General features: G+C 34.5%; 1 protein-coding gene across 1 annotated transcript in view; it reads right to left on the bottom strand.

Moving 5' to 3' along the window:
* MNS1 (meiosis specific nuclear structural 1) overlaps nt 1-16196 on the bottom strand; it is a 33959-nt gene that overhangs the window by 6260 nt on the left and 11503 nt on the right. The window contains exons 4-7 of the mRNA XM_011363439.2: nt 6462-6564; nt 5666-5895; nt 4885-5101; nt 4666-4773 (exon numbers count right to left, since the gene is read on the bottom strand). Of these exons, the coding sequence (XP_011361741.1) occupies nt 4666-4773; nt 4885-5101; nt 5666-5895; nt 6462-6564 (658 nt within the window). The remainder of the gene's footprint in view (nt 1-4665; nt 4774-4884; nt 5102-5665; nt 5896-6461; nt 6565-16196) is intronic.

The raw sequence follows: 16196 nt of genomic DNA, 5'->3' as shown, positions 1-16196 counted from the left end.
AATCCTAAGTTTTTTAGGGACATTCAAATTTACTTGGAAAAGTTATTGTCCTTTCCCTACAAGATTTAACTTTCCCAACATTCATGAAAAATTTCAAACATAACCAAAAAATATAAATTTTACAGTGATTACTCATATACTTAACACCTGGATTCTGCCAATAACACTTTACTATATTTATCATCTATCAATTAGGAATGATGTAAATTTTAAGTCCTTTAACCTTGCCTAATTCTTACATAAGCTCCATATAGTCCATATCCTCAAGGCATTCAAAATATTGCCTTAACAGCTATACAGTCAAGGTTCTTACTTACACACTACAAACTATAAGGGATTTACTACCGGCCATCAGGTGCCATACAGAACTCCAAGAAGTCCAGGGAACCAAGGTGACATCCCGCTGCTCAAATCCCATGATGATAACTCTACCAAAGCTACCCCAGTGACCTGGTCTTCCTGGTGTAGCTACTGTCTCATTTTGCTAAATTATATCTTCACACTTTGAAAGGGCTGAAGATAACCTACATTGTATGAAGAATTCTAGCTAAGAGAAAAATGTAGTTTCAACTTTATAGTCTTTATAATAAAGACAAATGTTTTTAAAAAGGGGGGTTTAAGTGAGCCAATCTGCATGTACTCTTTGATATGTCTGGGTTAGGAGTATAAAGTTATATAATTTTCCATCCTTTTCTGTGTTCTAAAACCTATTATGTAGTTTGAGAAATAGCTGTCCACTGAACGTTTGAAATTTTCTGTACAACTACTCTGAACCTGCAAACTTATAGAGGTATCTTAGTCTGGGTTCACCTCTGAAAGCAGCGCCTTAAACAAGGACTTGTATATAGGTATTTTATCAGGGATCTCAGAAAGCATCGGTGAGGGACAGTGAAACAGGGAAGGAAGAAAAGTCAACACAGGGGTACATCACTGAGCTCCTTACCACCCTGGGCACCTGAGGCTTAATCTTGCCAGGACCTTGTAAGGAAGGCATGGAGCACCTTTCAGGATGTTCCCCCACCCTTTCCCAAAGGCCAACAGGAAGAAGCATTTATCCTTCAACTTCTGTCCACTGTTGAATGTTAACTCCCTGCCCCCACCCTCACCCCCACACTTTAGGAAGCTGTCAGCATCGAGTCAGTCTAAGCCCTTACAACTGTTCTCCACAGCTGTCACTGAAATCGGAGGTGAAGCTGAGAGAATGTGACGCAGGGTACAAAAGGCTTTTGATATAGGAAATATCCTTAATATTATTTTGTCTGGTTTTTCCACATTTTTTGAAATCACTATATTTTTAAATCAGAAAGTTGTGCCATCTCGATTTTCACATTACTGTTTTTCCTTTGTTTAATAATTGCCTCAGATTAGTTTTACAAAATCTCAGATTTTGATATGTAGTAATCTCATCCTCTAAACTGCAAATTTTCTCTTCAACCAATAATAATTAAAAAGAATGTAGATTTTCAGTTGGTAGGTTAAAATATTTGTTTTTAATCTCTAGTGGTGTTAAACACCTTTTCCCCTTGTAGTGTTCTGGAAAATTTTCTTTGGTGCTCTAAGAGCTTTTAAAGTTGTATACTTCAATGTAACACTACACGGAAGATTAAATGTTCATTATTGATTATACCTTTTATACATGATATCTGTGATTCACTTTATGTTCTACTTATTGGGTGATAACACTCCTGTGTTCACCATTTTATTCTTAACTTTTTGGGGTAATATTAGGTATATATAAGTGGATTTCATTAAGATGTTTTTAAAAGAGCTGTACACATTATATGCAGTTAATCATTAAGAATATACATGTAATAGGTTTTGATATCAATACATGGTATCTATTTCTTGATGAAACAGTGTATTTAAAATAATGTTCTGTTTTGATATAGCTAGAAAATATTAAAAATACTGCTAGCTACAATTTATTGTGTATTCAGCTATTTATATATCTTATTTTATGAAGTGTCCAAACTTTTCACTCATTTAAAAGAACTGGGTTCTTTATATTCTATTAGTTATAAGTGTTCTTTATATATTCTGGATAAAAAAAAATTTTAAGATATGTGTATAGGGAATAGTCTCTCCCAGACTGGCTTGTATTTTCATTTTCCTAACAATGTTAGGAAACTATGAATTCTGATGAAGCTCAATTTATAAACTTTTTCTTTTATGGCTCATGCCTTTTTTATCCTACTAAAAATTCTTTGCCATTCTCAAGTTCATAAAAACTTTTTCCTGTTTTCCTCTAGAAATTTTGCACCTTCATCTTTCTTGTTGATATCTTACTCATTTTGAGTTCATTGTTATGTATAATATGATAGAAAATAACAAGTGGTGGCAAGGATGTGGAGAAACTAGAACCCGTATACATTGGTAGTAGGACTATAAAATGGTGCAGCCATTGTGGAAAACAGTTGGGCAGTTCTTCAAAAAGTTAAACACAGAATTACCATATGACCCAGTAATTCCACTCTTAGGTACAAGCCTAAAGAATTTTTTTAATATTCAAACAAAAATTTGTACACAAATGTACATAGCAGCAAGATTCACAGTAGTCAAAAGGTGGAAATAAACAAAACATCCCTCTATTGTTGAATGGATAAACAAAATTGGCATATCCATATAGCTTAATGGGTACAAATGGGTAGCCTTCTGGGATAATGAAAATGTTTTGGAACTAGACAGAGGTGATGGTTGCAAAACATTGTGAGTGTACTAAATGCTGCTGAACTATATACTTTAAAACAAAATGGTAAATTTTATGATACGTGAATTTTACCTCAAAAAATCACTTTGTGAAAAAGTGAAATACACAAATCCACAATTATGGTTAGAAATTTCAACAACCCTCTCTCAACAATTGATAGAACAACTAGACAGAAAATCAGCAAGGATATAGAAGAACTTAACACCACCATCAACCAATAGGATCTCATCAACATCTGTAGAACAGCAGGATACACATTGTTTTCATGTGCCCACCTAAGTAACAAAACAGTTGATATCTACTCTTGTCACTCTTACTCAACATAGTGCTAGCCAGTGCTAGAAGTTTTAGCCAGTGCAAAAAGAACAAAAGGAAATCAGAGGTATACGGATACAAAAACAAGAAGTAAAACTGTCCTTATTTGCAGAAGACATGACTAACAATGTAGGGGGAAAAAACCACCTAGACCTACTAAATGAATTCAGCAAGGTTATAAGATACAAGATAAATATAAAAAAGCCAATTCATTAGCAATGAGTACATGCACACTGAAGTTAAAACTAAAACTCCATTTACAATCACTAAAAAAATTAAATACTTAGATATAAAAGTAACAAAACATAACAAAACAAACAGGATTTGTATGCTCCAAACTGTAAAACGCTGATGAAAATACTCAAAGATGATCTAATAAATGGAGAGTCATACTGTGTTCATTGATTGGAAACTCAACATAGTAAACATGTCAGTCCTCCCCAAACTGATATTCAGATTTAATGCAATTCCTATCAAAATCCCAGAAGAATTTTTGTAGATAGAGACAAGATTATTCTAAAAATTATATGGAAAGGCAAAGGAACTAGGCTAGCTAAAGCAATTCTAAAGACTTATTATACAGCTGCAGTAATCAAAACTCTGTGGTATTGGTGGAGAGACAGACACATTTATATACAGACAGATCCCAGGAACAGACCCAACAAATATGCTCAACTGTGTTTAACAAAGGTGCAAAAGCAATTCAGTGTAGGAAAGAGAATCTTTTCAACAAATGGTGTGGAACAATAAGAGATCTGAAAGGAAAAACTGAAAGCTGACCCAAGTCACACACCTTATGCAAAAAGTTAGCTGAAAATGGATCACAGACTTAAATGTGAAAGTCAAAAACTTAGGGGGAAAAGGGGGAAATTCTTCAGGGTTTAGGCAAAGACTTCCTAGAATTAATGCCAAAAAGTACAATCCATAAAAACAGAAATTGATAAATTGGACTTCATAGAAATTGAAAACATTTGCTCAGAGAAATACCCTGTTAAGGAGATGAATAGATAAGCAACAGATTAGAACATATTTGTAAAATACACACCTGACAAGGATTAGTATCTATAACACAAAAAATACCCTCAAAATTCTATTATAAATGAACAAACAACCCAATTAGAAAATCAGCAAATCATCCTGACTTGATGTCAAGTTTGTTGATATTGTTGTTCAACACTATATCCTATGGTTTTCTAACTAATTATTCTATATGTATTGAAATCATTAATTATAATTCTGGATCTATTTCTCCTTTTGGTTTTGCCAGTTTTGCTTCACATCTTTTGAAGCTTGATTTAGGTTCATACACACTTAGGCCTAGTACATCCTCCAGATGAATTAACCCCGTTATAATCATGATTTCCACTCCAACTTGATTTTGATTTGTGTTTGTATGGTATATCTTTCTCCATCCTTCTGCTTTTAAATGATATATGTCTTCATATTTAAACTGTGTTTCTTATAAACAACATAGTTGCATCATGCTTTTTATGCAATTTGTGCATTGCCACCTGGGTCTAGCATTTTTATTCACCTGAAAATTTCTTTTAATTGTAGCGTTTATACCATTTACATATAATTTATCAATATGGTTGGGTTTAAATGTATCTTTCTACCGCTTCATTTCAATTTCCAAAACTTACTTTTAGCTTCTTCTTATGTATTTCAGCTTGTTCTTCCTGATATAATTCCTGTCGCACTTGTTCCAAATCTTCACGTTGCCGCAACGTTTCTTCCAATTTCTGAGCCAGCTATTAAATTTTTTTAAAAAACAACAAAACATTCAAACATTTATAGGAACCAAATCCTATCACAAACATTTCAGAATTTCTCCAATGTTAAATAAGTGGTTATTTTAATACCATATTCTGAAGCTGTAGCCTTTTTTCTTCGTTTTCTTGAACTTTTGCCATCCAATCATTTTCTCTTTGTTGCTGCATGTTGGCAAACTCTAAGATTTTTCTGTTTTCTTCTTCCATCTCTTCACATTTTTTTTTCCTCCAGAAAGCCTGCTCTTTTTGAAACTCTTCTATGTAGCTTCGAGTTACATTCATTTTTTCTAACTTCTGCTGTCTTTCTCTAAAATGCAATAGTGAGCACAATAATTTCAAAAATGCAACAAATATCAAAAAATGTCATTTCCTTCAGTCAATAATGTGGAAAAATGGCTTTCTTATTTACAGTTTGTTCATTCATGCAACATTCTGAGTGTCCACTATGTGCCACTAAATATATGAGTTATGAATTTTCTGAGTAAAATACTACTATGCCTCTTCTCTAACCTATTAATAAAGTTTTATGCATCTCATTTCAAAAAGGCTACAACCTGTTTACATCGGCCTCGCAGCACCCTACACTTCAGCTGTCTACCAGGGAAATTCATCAGAAAAGAAGTCCTCTGACATAATATATGTGGGCATATTTAAGAAAAAAGGTTTAGTCATTAATAAGCATTTACTAATTACCAGATAATTATCATACTAACAATGACAAATATGAGTTGTTATCAGTTTATGTGATCTTAACGTATACTAAAGACTTACTGTGTATTAGACGCTATTTGGTCGCTATACCTCTTCAAAACAAGCCCGAGATTAATCTAATGTAAATCTTTAGGCATGTCAAAAGTTTGGATTAACTTACAATTGATCTTCTTCATAGATCTTCCTAACAATTTCATCAACCATGAGTTTCTCTTTCAGCAACTGCTCATAAGCTTCCTGCTTTTTTTTTTCTTGTTCTTCAAGTTGTTTCTCTAAGTCAAGGTAGTATTGTGCTTTTATTTTATTTCGTTTGTCCTCTGCAGCATTCTCTTCCTTTATTACTCTCTCGTGTTCTTCCATCATGGTTTTGGCTATTTCAGCATCATGTTTCTATTATCGAAACAAAATTTATCTTTCTATTTTCAAATCTGAGCACAGTATGATAGAATATTTTAAATAAATGTAATTGAGTATTGTAAAGCCTGCTACATATAATATTTTTATCTGTCTAGGGGACAGATAAAGGGAAACACGATAAGAGATTATTGTTTATAAGACAAGTTTACTACCTAAAATTATAGTTTATTTTTTAAAACATTTAAAAATAAAAAATTTAATAACATTAAAATATACTGATCATGCTTACAACTTGTACTATATTGGTTTGTCAAAGAATAATTGGTTAGAGACCATAAAGAATGTTGGAAGTTACTGAATAAAACCATTCATTCTAAGCAGCAACCTAATTCTTTGTCTCTGAAAGGCTCTACTATTAAACGAGTCTCAACGATATATAATCCATGATTTCCTATACCCTAAAGATCTGAAAAGTATAAAAGTACTTGAGAAATCTAACAGTCTAAATTCTTTATGTAACAATTTTCAAAAATTGGTCTATTTTTAGTTTTCTAAATGGAGCTAAAAATACAGAAAACAATGAGGAGAAACGTGATTACCATTTGCTCGTATTTAATGGCATCTTTTTCGGCAATCTGAGCTGCCCTTTCTTTATTCATGTAAGCTGCTTTTAATTTCTTCTCCAATTCTCTGAGCTCAATACTGTTTAAAAAACAAAAGACAGAAATTTAAACTTGAGGACCACAGTGCTCTTACTATTTTAAAAATAATCCATATCTGAAATTTAAAAGAACTTTTTTCTAAATAAGTAAAACATTTATATAACTACTTTGAAGAAAAAGTCTTTTTCTTCCTTCATTTACAGAAAAATCAGAATGCATCTGAAATGGGACACTTAATTTTCTAGACAACCCAATGCTTTTAGTTTCAATGATCATCACTAAAAATCTTTTTGCCAATGCCTGGCTTAGAGAAGGTGTTTTATCAATATTGGTTAAAATTTCTGCCCAGCTACTAATACTATCAAGCTAAAAGAAGAACTACAGTAGGGGGTTTAAATCTAAGCAGGTTATTTAAATTTTGTCCCTCAGTTTTGCTATTTGTAAAAGGAGGTAACTGTGGGAATTAAATTAGTTAACGTGTATAAACAGCTTAGAAAAGTACCTGTTACACAGTAAACACTCTATAAGTGGTCATTATTTTTTGATGATGATGAAGAAGAGTAAATGACCAGGGAAAGCTTGTTTCACTTCTCTGGGCTTGTTTACTTATCTGTTAAAAAATGGGAATTGGACTCAGATAATCTCTGAATTACTTTTGAATCTATCACTTTCCTAACCTTAGTGAAAACGATAAGCTATATAAAACTTTTCGTTTTAATGTGCCAGCCATAATTCTGAATACGATCGAATATGAGAATTCTGAGTTGGAAGGGTCCCTAGATGTCACCTAGATATATATATATCTTAATTCTTACAGGAACACAGAGGCACTGACCTAATTATAAACTCAACTTAGAAGTACCCCATACCTACGAAGAGAGAGTCATAAGGTATAAGGAAAGAGAAATATTCCTGGTGTTATGATGTGCCCCTTTCCTGGCCTTACTACTATACTTGCCAATGTGTATGACACAGGATTGCCTTCTATCATAAAAAGATTATAAATGAGGATTAAGTTTCTCAGTCTATATATTTTTTTTACTAAGAACCTGAGCTACATTTATAAGTTTTTTTTGGGGGGGGGGGATTAATGATTGTGAAACTTTTTACAAACCCAATCACAATTTATTAATACTGCCTCTACCAAAAAAATGTGCATCAAATTCCAAACGACCAATGTGTAAATAATGACATTCATTTGAAGCACAAGTGCACGCATTTCTATTGGATATATACCTAAGAGTAAAATTTCTCAGTCAAAGGGTAGACTATATTCAAATTTCGTAGATAATGCCAGTTTCCCAATAATTTGTACAGATTTGCACACTCATAAACAATGCCTAAGTGCTCCCACTGCCACACATCTTCATTAAAGCCTTTTTAATCTAGCATTCTTTTTAACTTTAACCACTCTTGCAGGTGTGGAATACAGCACTGGAATTTTAAGTTGTTTCCCTATTACTAATAGAACTGAGGTCTTTTCATATGTTGTGAGTCATTTTTATATCTTCTGTGAAGTTCTTGTTCAATATTTTTTGTCCATTTTTACAATGGATTGTCTACTTACTGTTGCATAAAAGTTCTTTATATATTCTGGATATAAATCTCTTGTTGGTTATATGCATTGCAAGTATCTCCTTCCAGTCTGTGGTTACTCTCTTAGTGATTTCTTTAGATGAAGAGAAGTATTCTTAATTCATCGATCTTTTTCATCACTGTCAATGACTTTTGTGTTGTTTTGATAAATGCTGCCCACCCCACAGACATTAAGATATTTCCTTATATTAGTCTCTCAAAGCTTTGTTTCACCATTTATTTTTAGACTACAACTCTTTAGGAATTGATTTTTATGTGTGGTGCTAGGTAGAAACCAAGTTCATTTTCTTCCATATGGCTATATAATTGATCCGGCAGCATTTTATAAAAATGTCTGTTTCTGAATGCAGTGTTAGTTTTGTCATAAAGTAAGTGTGTAAACATGCATGGATCCGATTCTGAATTTTCCATCCCATCCTTCCTAACCTGGGGTTCCATAAGAGAATTATACCTCAAAGGAAATTGAGTGATTGTATTTTTAATTTCCTCAAAGACAGCAATATAATATTTCAGATCCACAGGAAGTTAACTCATTACATATAATGGATGCCTTAGGTCATTAGGGCTTCAATTTTCTTGTAAAGAGCTGCTCTAGTCTATTCCTTTGATTCATTTGTTTATCCCATGCTAAAACAACACTATCTTAATTACTGGAGCTTTAAAATAAGTATTCATATCCTAGAGAAGTCTTCAGTTTTGGTCTTAAAGATTGCCTTAGGAGACTTCCGGTCAAGATGAGAGAGTAGGTAAACGCTGTGCCTGCCTCCTCCTACAACCATATCAAAATTACAACTAAATTAGAGAGCAATAATTGAGAACCACCTGAAGACTAGTTGAACAGAATTCCTATAACTAAGGATATAAAGAAGCCATGTCGAGACTGAAGAATCGAAAGGGGCAGGTCCCACAACAATGGTGTGGCAATTAAGAATCAGAAGGGATAACTCGGCTTGCAGAGGTACCCCTTGAAGAGTGAGGGGTCCCAGCCCCACACTAACCTCCCCAGCCCAGGACACCAGTGCTGGGAAGAGGAGTTCCCATAACATCTGGCCATGAAAACCAGAGATTATATCCAAGTGAGACAGAGGGCTGCAGGAGACTGAAGTGTTCCTTCCACTTGAGAAACCTGTGCATGGACTCACTTGCTCACAAACTCACTTGGCTCTAGGTGCCAGTACAGGGGCAGCAGCTCAAAAAGCTCCAGGGACATATGGGGAGGAACTAAATTGACTAACTTCATGGTAAGGCCTGGAAGGGCAGGGGTCAGAGGCAGCTTTCTCCAGGGACTGAAACATTAGCAGGTGCCATTGTTCCTTTGTTGGGTGCTCTTTCCACCTGGCTGGCAGCCACCATATCTGAGCCTTTAATAACCTGGCTAACACCACTGGCGATCTCTGAGACCCTGGCCCACCCAACTTACACACCTGGCCCGGCCCACCCAACTTACACACCTGGCCCAAACCTCTTCCAGTGGTTTTTCCACACAAGCAGCCTGTCTTGGCTCATGCTGTGGACTTCTGTAAAAATCTCTCCACAAACTCCAAACAAGCAGCATCTGGCCTCAGTGTGCCCATAGCTCTTGCTAAGTAGCCCCAAGCTCGGCACAAGCAAAGACCAATAACAACTTATAACTCCTATCAGGTGGCCCCAAGCCTGGCAAAGGCAACAGCCAGTCTTGGCTTGGAACATAGCTTCAACTAAGCGGTCACAAGCTCAGCACAAGTAGTGGCTGCCCTCAGTTCACATTGTGGTGCCCACCAAAGGGTCCCAAGCCTGGAACTAATGGCAGCTAGCCTCAATTCACAGGATAGCCTCTCCCAAGCAACTCAAAGCACAGCACAAGTGGCAAACACAGATCACTTTGTAGCTCCTACCAGGTAGTCCCAGGTGGGTCACAAGCAGCAGCTGAACTCAATCTGCACAGAAGTCCCTCCCAAGAGTCTCCAGAACCAAAACATCCAGTGGCCACTTTCAGACCACACCAGAGCATGACCCAACCAGCTTCACAAATGACACACTGGAAGGGCAGACCCAGCAGGCACCAGAGCCCCACTAAAGTAACCCTAGCTCTGCGGGGTCAGCCCCTGCACAACAGCTAATCCTCTATAGAAATAGCCAGTCCTCACAGCCAGTCAGTCTCCCTGAGGGTAAATCTCACCCACTGATGTGCCTACAGCAATCAAGGCTCAACTACAACAGGAGGGAACATACAACCCACACAAAGGACACTTCTGGAGGACCTGGCTCATGTGACCACAAAGATAGCACCAATGGGCCCCTCGAGACACCTACTATGTAAGGCCTATCTGACAAGATCAGGAGATATAGCTGATCTACCTAATACATAGACACAAACACAGGGAGGCAGCCAAAATGAAGAGACAAAAAAAACATATCTCAAATGAACAAACAAGACAAAACTCCAGAAAAAGAGCAAAATGAAGGCATGCAATCTACCAGATGCAGAGTTCAAAATATTGATTACAAAGATGTTTAGTGAACTCAGGGAAAGAATAGATGAACTCAGTGACAATTTCAACAAAGAGAAAGAAAATATTAAAAAAGAGACAGAAAACATAAGAGCAGTTTAGATGAAGCAGAGCATCAAATTAGCAATCTGGAAGACAAAGTAGTGAAAAACACCCAATCAGAACAGCAAAAAGAAAAAAAGAATTAAAAAAAAATGAGAGAGAATAGTATAATGAACCTCTAGGACAACATCAAGCATATCAACATTTGCATCATAGGGATCTCAGAAGGAGAAAAAAGAGCAGGGATTGAAAACCTACTTGAAGAAATAATGACTAAAAATTTTCCTAACCTGGTGAAGTAAATAGACATATAAGCCCAAGAAGCACAGAGAGTCCCAAACAAGATGAACCCAAAGAAGCTCGCACATCATAATTAAATTGCCAAAGGTTAAAGACACAGAGAATCCTAGAAGTAGCAAGAAGAAAGCAGTTAGTGACACATAAGGAAGCTCCCAACAAACTTCCAGCTGATTTCTCAACAGAACCTTTACAGGCCAGAAGAGAATGCCACAAATTATTCAAAGTGATGAAAAGCAAAGACCTACAACCAAGATTACTTCTACCCAAAGAGAGAGAGTTTCCCAGACGAGAAAAAGCTAAAGGAGTTAAGTACCACTAAACCAGTATTATAAGAAATATTAAAGAGATTTCTTTAAGAAGAATAAAATAAGATAAAAAATATGAATAAGAAAATGTAGAAAAGAAAAATATCTTCATTGACAAAGGCAAACAAAAGCAGTATATCAATCAACTATAAAGCTAGTACAAAGGTTAAAAGGCAGAATTAGGAAGACCATGTGTAATCACAACGGTAAATTAAGGGATACACACAAACACACATAAAAGAAGTAAAAAAGACAAAAACATAAATGTGGAAGGGTGAGTAAAAATTATAGTGATTTTAGAATGTGTTCAAAATTAAGTGAACATCAACTTAATGTAGGCTGCTATCAACATAGCTGGAATATATGAAGCACATGGTAACCACAAACAAAAAATCTATAAGAGATATACAAGAGATAAATGAAAGAAATCCAAACATAACACTATAGAAAATCATCAAAATACAAGAGGGGAAAAATAAGGAACACAGAAATACAAAAACAATCAGAAAACAACAAAATGGCAACAACTACATACCTATCAATAATTAAATGTAAATTGACTAAAAGCTCCAATCAAAAGACACGGTGACTGAATGAATAAAACAAAAATGACCCATACATATGCTGCTTACAAGAGACCCAATTCAGATCAAAAGACACACAGATTGAAATTAAAGTGATGGAAAAGATATTTCATGCAAAAGAAAATGAACAAAAAAAAAAAAGCTGGGGTAGCGATACTTATATCACACAAAACAGACTTTAAAACAAACACTGTCACGAGACAAAGAAGGACATTTCATAATGATAAAGTGATCAATCCACAAGAGGATATAACTCTTGTAAACATGTATGAACCCAACACAGGAGCACCTAAACATATAAAGCAAATAATGATGAACAAAGGAGAGTTCATAGTAGGGAATTTTAACTCCATTGACATTAATAATAATAATAATAATAATAATAATAATAATAATAATATAATAAGATAGATCATCCAGATAGACATATTAGACCAGATAGACTTAACAGATTTTTAATTTTTTATTGATTTTCTTGAACATTTCACCCAAAAGCAGAAGAATATACCTTCTTTTCAGGTACACATGGACCATTTTCCAGGACAGACCACATTTCAGGCCACAAAACAACTCTAAATAAATTTAAGAAGATTAAAATCTTCTCTGATCACAATGGTATGAAACTAGAAATCAATCCAAAGAAAACTGAAAAGCATACAAAAACCTAGAGGCTAAATAACATGGTCCTAAACAATGAATTGGTTAACAACAAGGTTAAGAAAGAAATCAAAAGATATCTTGAGACAAGTGAAAATGAAAATACAACAACCCAAAATCTATGGTACACAGTGAAAGCAGTTCCAAAAGGAAAATTCACAGCAACACAGGCCTACCTTGAAAAACAAGTAAATCTCAAATAATATAACCTTATACCTAAAGGAACCAGAAAAGAACAAAGCCCAAAGTGAGTAGAAGGAAGAAAAAATCAGAGCAGAAATAAATTTAAATAAAAAACACAAAAGGAAAGATCCAAAAGGAAAGATCAATAAAACTAAGACCTAATTCTTTGAAAAGATACACAAAATTGATAAACCTTTAACCAGACTCAAAAAAAAAAGCATGCCCAAATAAAATAAGAAATGAAAGAGAAGTGACAACCGACATCACATAAATACAAAGGATTGTAAGAAAATACTACAAAAATAGGCAGTGAGTTTCTCAATTCCAGTTAAAAACTAACATTTTCTTGGATTAAAAAAATCATGCATTTAAAATCAAGAGTCTCATGACTTCTTAACTCTATTTCAAGCACCACAGCCAACATTTCCTTGAATTTAGACTTGCCATTTTGCAGATGAATACATTCATCAGAAAAATGATCCATTTCTGCATGTCAGTCAAAATTTTACCATGGCTTATGCACAAAACTACTTTTAGTAGTTTTGACACTGCTGAGAGGCAGCATACTCTATTTGAAAGAGTACTTAACTGGATGACTTCTGCCTTAAATTTGAAGAAAATTTTCATAAGGTATAGAATTCCAGATGAGCTGTTATTTTCTTTCAGCCCTTTAAATCCAGTCTTCTAGTTTCCTCTGTTGCTGCTCAGAATTCATTCATACTTTTTATTGTTGCTCCTTCAAAGGTCTTTGTGTGGCTACTTTTGTTATTTTTATGATTTTCTCTATTGCTGGATTTCGAACGTTTGACTAGGATGAGTATAGGTGTAGTTTTCATTATTTATTGTTTTCTAACCTGTGGCTTTGTCTTTTATCATTTTTGAAAATTCTTGACCAATCTCTTCAAATACTACTCTGTATCATCCTCTTTGATGTCTACTACCAGGACTAAAGTTATACATGTGTTAGAACTTTCCACCATAGCCCATATCTCTTTAAGTTCATCTATATTTTTCTATCTTTTTGTGTCTCCATGCTTTCTTCTGGATGTTTTCCACTAACCTGCTCACACTTTATCTCTTCATCTAATAAAATCTAATTAAATTCGTTATCACTGAAGTAAAATGTATACTAAAGTACACAAATCTGAAGCATACAGTTTGTAGAATGATGTCAAACACCTGACCAAATGCTTATTGGCCAAATTCTGTTTCACTTTCAGCCATATTTCTGGAAGCAGTAGAAACCTGCAGGAGAAACCTGCAGGTGCAAACGCCAGGCTCACCATTCTGGTTTCATTCCTTTCCCAGATCTCATTTATATACTTTCTCCAAATAGTCTGCTCTCAGAGGGAGCATATATCTGAAACATCTAGTCTACAATTGCTGGAAGTGGAAAGCTCCTCTATTTAATTCTTCTATTAGTGAATTTGACAAAGATATGATGAAATATTTGTTTCATCTTCAGATAATATAAAAACATGGGTGACAGCTAACAATGATTGGAGAATTACGGTCCAAAAAGATAGTTCGAGACTAGAATAATATGAAGACATGAGCAGTAATTCTAAATCTCTTAAGAATAATCTTAGAGAATTGATAAAAGTTGTGGACCTGGAAAAATACATGGGTATATTTGCCCAACATATAAATATAATGAGGCTCAAAATTCCTGAAGCTCATCCATGGGTCATATATTCCGCAAAGCTCTGCTCAGTTGAGATAAAATGTAACAATTATCAAGGTAAATTTCCAATATATTCAACTATATAAATATAGGATGGCATTTAGTTAGCCCTGAGTTTTCAACAGGGTGACATGGGTGCCCCTAAAAAGTAACTCAACCTGTGGTTAACAGTCCCACTCTTAGGAGTACTAAACAGTACCCTAATGCAATGATATAAAGAAAGAAATTGTAAGGGCAATATTTTGTTAAGGAACACCAACAATGTAAATAGATCTATAGAAGGGAATCTGGATGGTGAACAAATAAAGGAATGGGGGATATTTAACTTAGAAAACATTTAGTGGATTCATAAATATGAAAGGATGTCCTACAGAAAAACAAAATTTGGATGGTTTATTTTTCATCGCATAGCAGAACTCAGATAAATGCATGGATGTTACAGGGAAATCTATTTTGAGCCAAGGGGAAAAAATGTTATTCAAAGTTAGAGCTGAATGAAAAAGAAAGTTCCTATTGCAGTCACAAGAGGTATTGACCACAGGTGACCAGTCACTTTCCAGGAAATTCATGTAGGGGTATAAAATTAATTGACGTATCACCTAAAGTTTCTCTTAAGGGATCACTTTAAAAATTACATTTAGAGGAAAGAGAAGAATTGATTCTTTTTTCACCTAAAATATTAACAATTTACTACTATGAATACAACTTTTCTAAAATGTGTGTGTGTGTGTGTGTGTGTGTGTGTGTGTAGCAATAAGTATTTCTAAGCAAAATATTAACTAAGTGCAATGATATAAAGAAATTTCACTCTTAGGTACTAAGCATTACATAAAAGTTTAAAGATAACGACTAAATAAATGAAATTTACAGAAACAGATACCTGTTTTCTCTTACTCGTTGCCTCATCTTTTCATCCTTTAGACTTTCATGTTTTAGTTTTGCCAATTCTGTAGCCAATTTTTCTTCTTGTTCACGCTGGAGTTCCCTCAATCTTTTGTTTTCTTCTGCCTGAATAAAGATGAATTTATTTGTTTTTTAACAGGAAACTACAAGTGCCTTCAGAGAAACAACTATGTTTTATTTTAAAATACAACCTATGATTTCAATAAATACTTTTCCAAATATTGTGTCATGGAAAATTTCAAACACCACGAATAGTAAGAAAAATATTAAAGTACACCCTCAGGTAGCCATCACTCATCTTCAACAATTATCAATATTTTGCTAATCTTCTTTCCCTACTCTTCCACTCCACTTTTTTTTTTGCTAAAGTATTTTAAAACAAATCCTAGATATGTCATTACCATATACATAATTCAGTATTGATCTCTACCTAATAAGAATTTCTTTCTATAACAACCATGCCATTAATATGTCTAAACAATTAACAATAATTCCTTAGTAGGGTCTAATACCTTGTCCACATTCAGGTGTTCCCAATTGTCTCAAAGATGGTTTTTTTAAGTTTGTTCAAATCAAAATCCAAACAAGGTCCAAATATTGCACCTAGTTACTATTTTTTTAAGTCTCTCATTCTGCTACAGTCACCTTTCACACAAACTTTTTTCTTCCAAGCCATTGATTTGTTGTAGAAATTAGGACACATCTCCCACATGCTGAATTTGGCTGATTGCATTCCCTGGGATATCATTTAACTTGCTTCTGTTTTGTATTTCCTGTAAAATGGTAGAAAGATCTACAGGCTTAATTCTATATTTAGGAAAGAAGAAGCACATGAATAGAGAATAGATGTTCAATGTCATTAGCCACCAGGAAATGCAAGTTAAAACTACAAGTGATCTATCAACACATATCTGTTAGAACGGCTAAAA

The sequence above is a fragment of the Pteropus vampyrus genome, unplaced genomic scaffold (assembly GCF_000151845.1).
Source record: "Pteropus vampyrus isolate Shadow unplaced genomic scaffold, Pvam_2.0 Scaffold85, whole genome shotgun sequence".
In the NCBI taxonomy this organism is placed as follows: Eukaryota; Metazoa; Chordata; class Mammalia; order Chiroptera; family Pteropodidae; genus Pteropus; species Pteropus vampyrus.
Note: the sequence above shows the minus strand (reverse complement) of the source record. Positions and strands in the feature narration are given on the sequence as shown.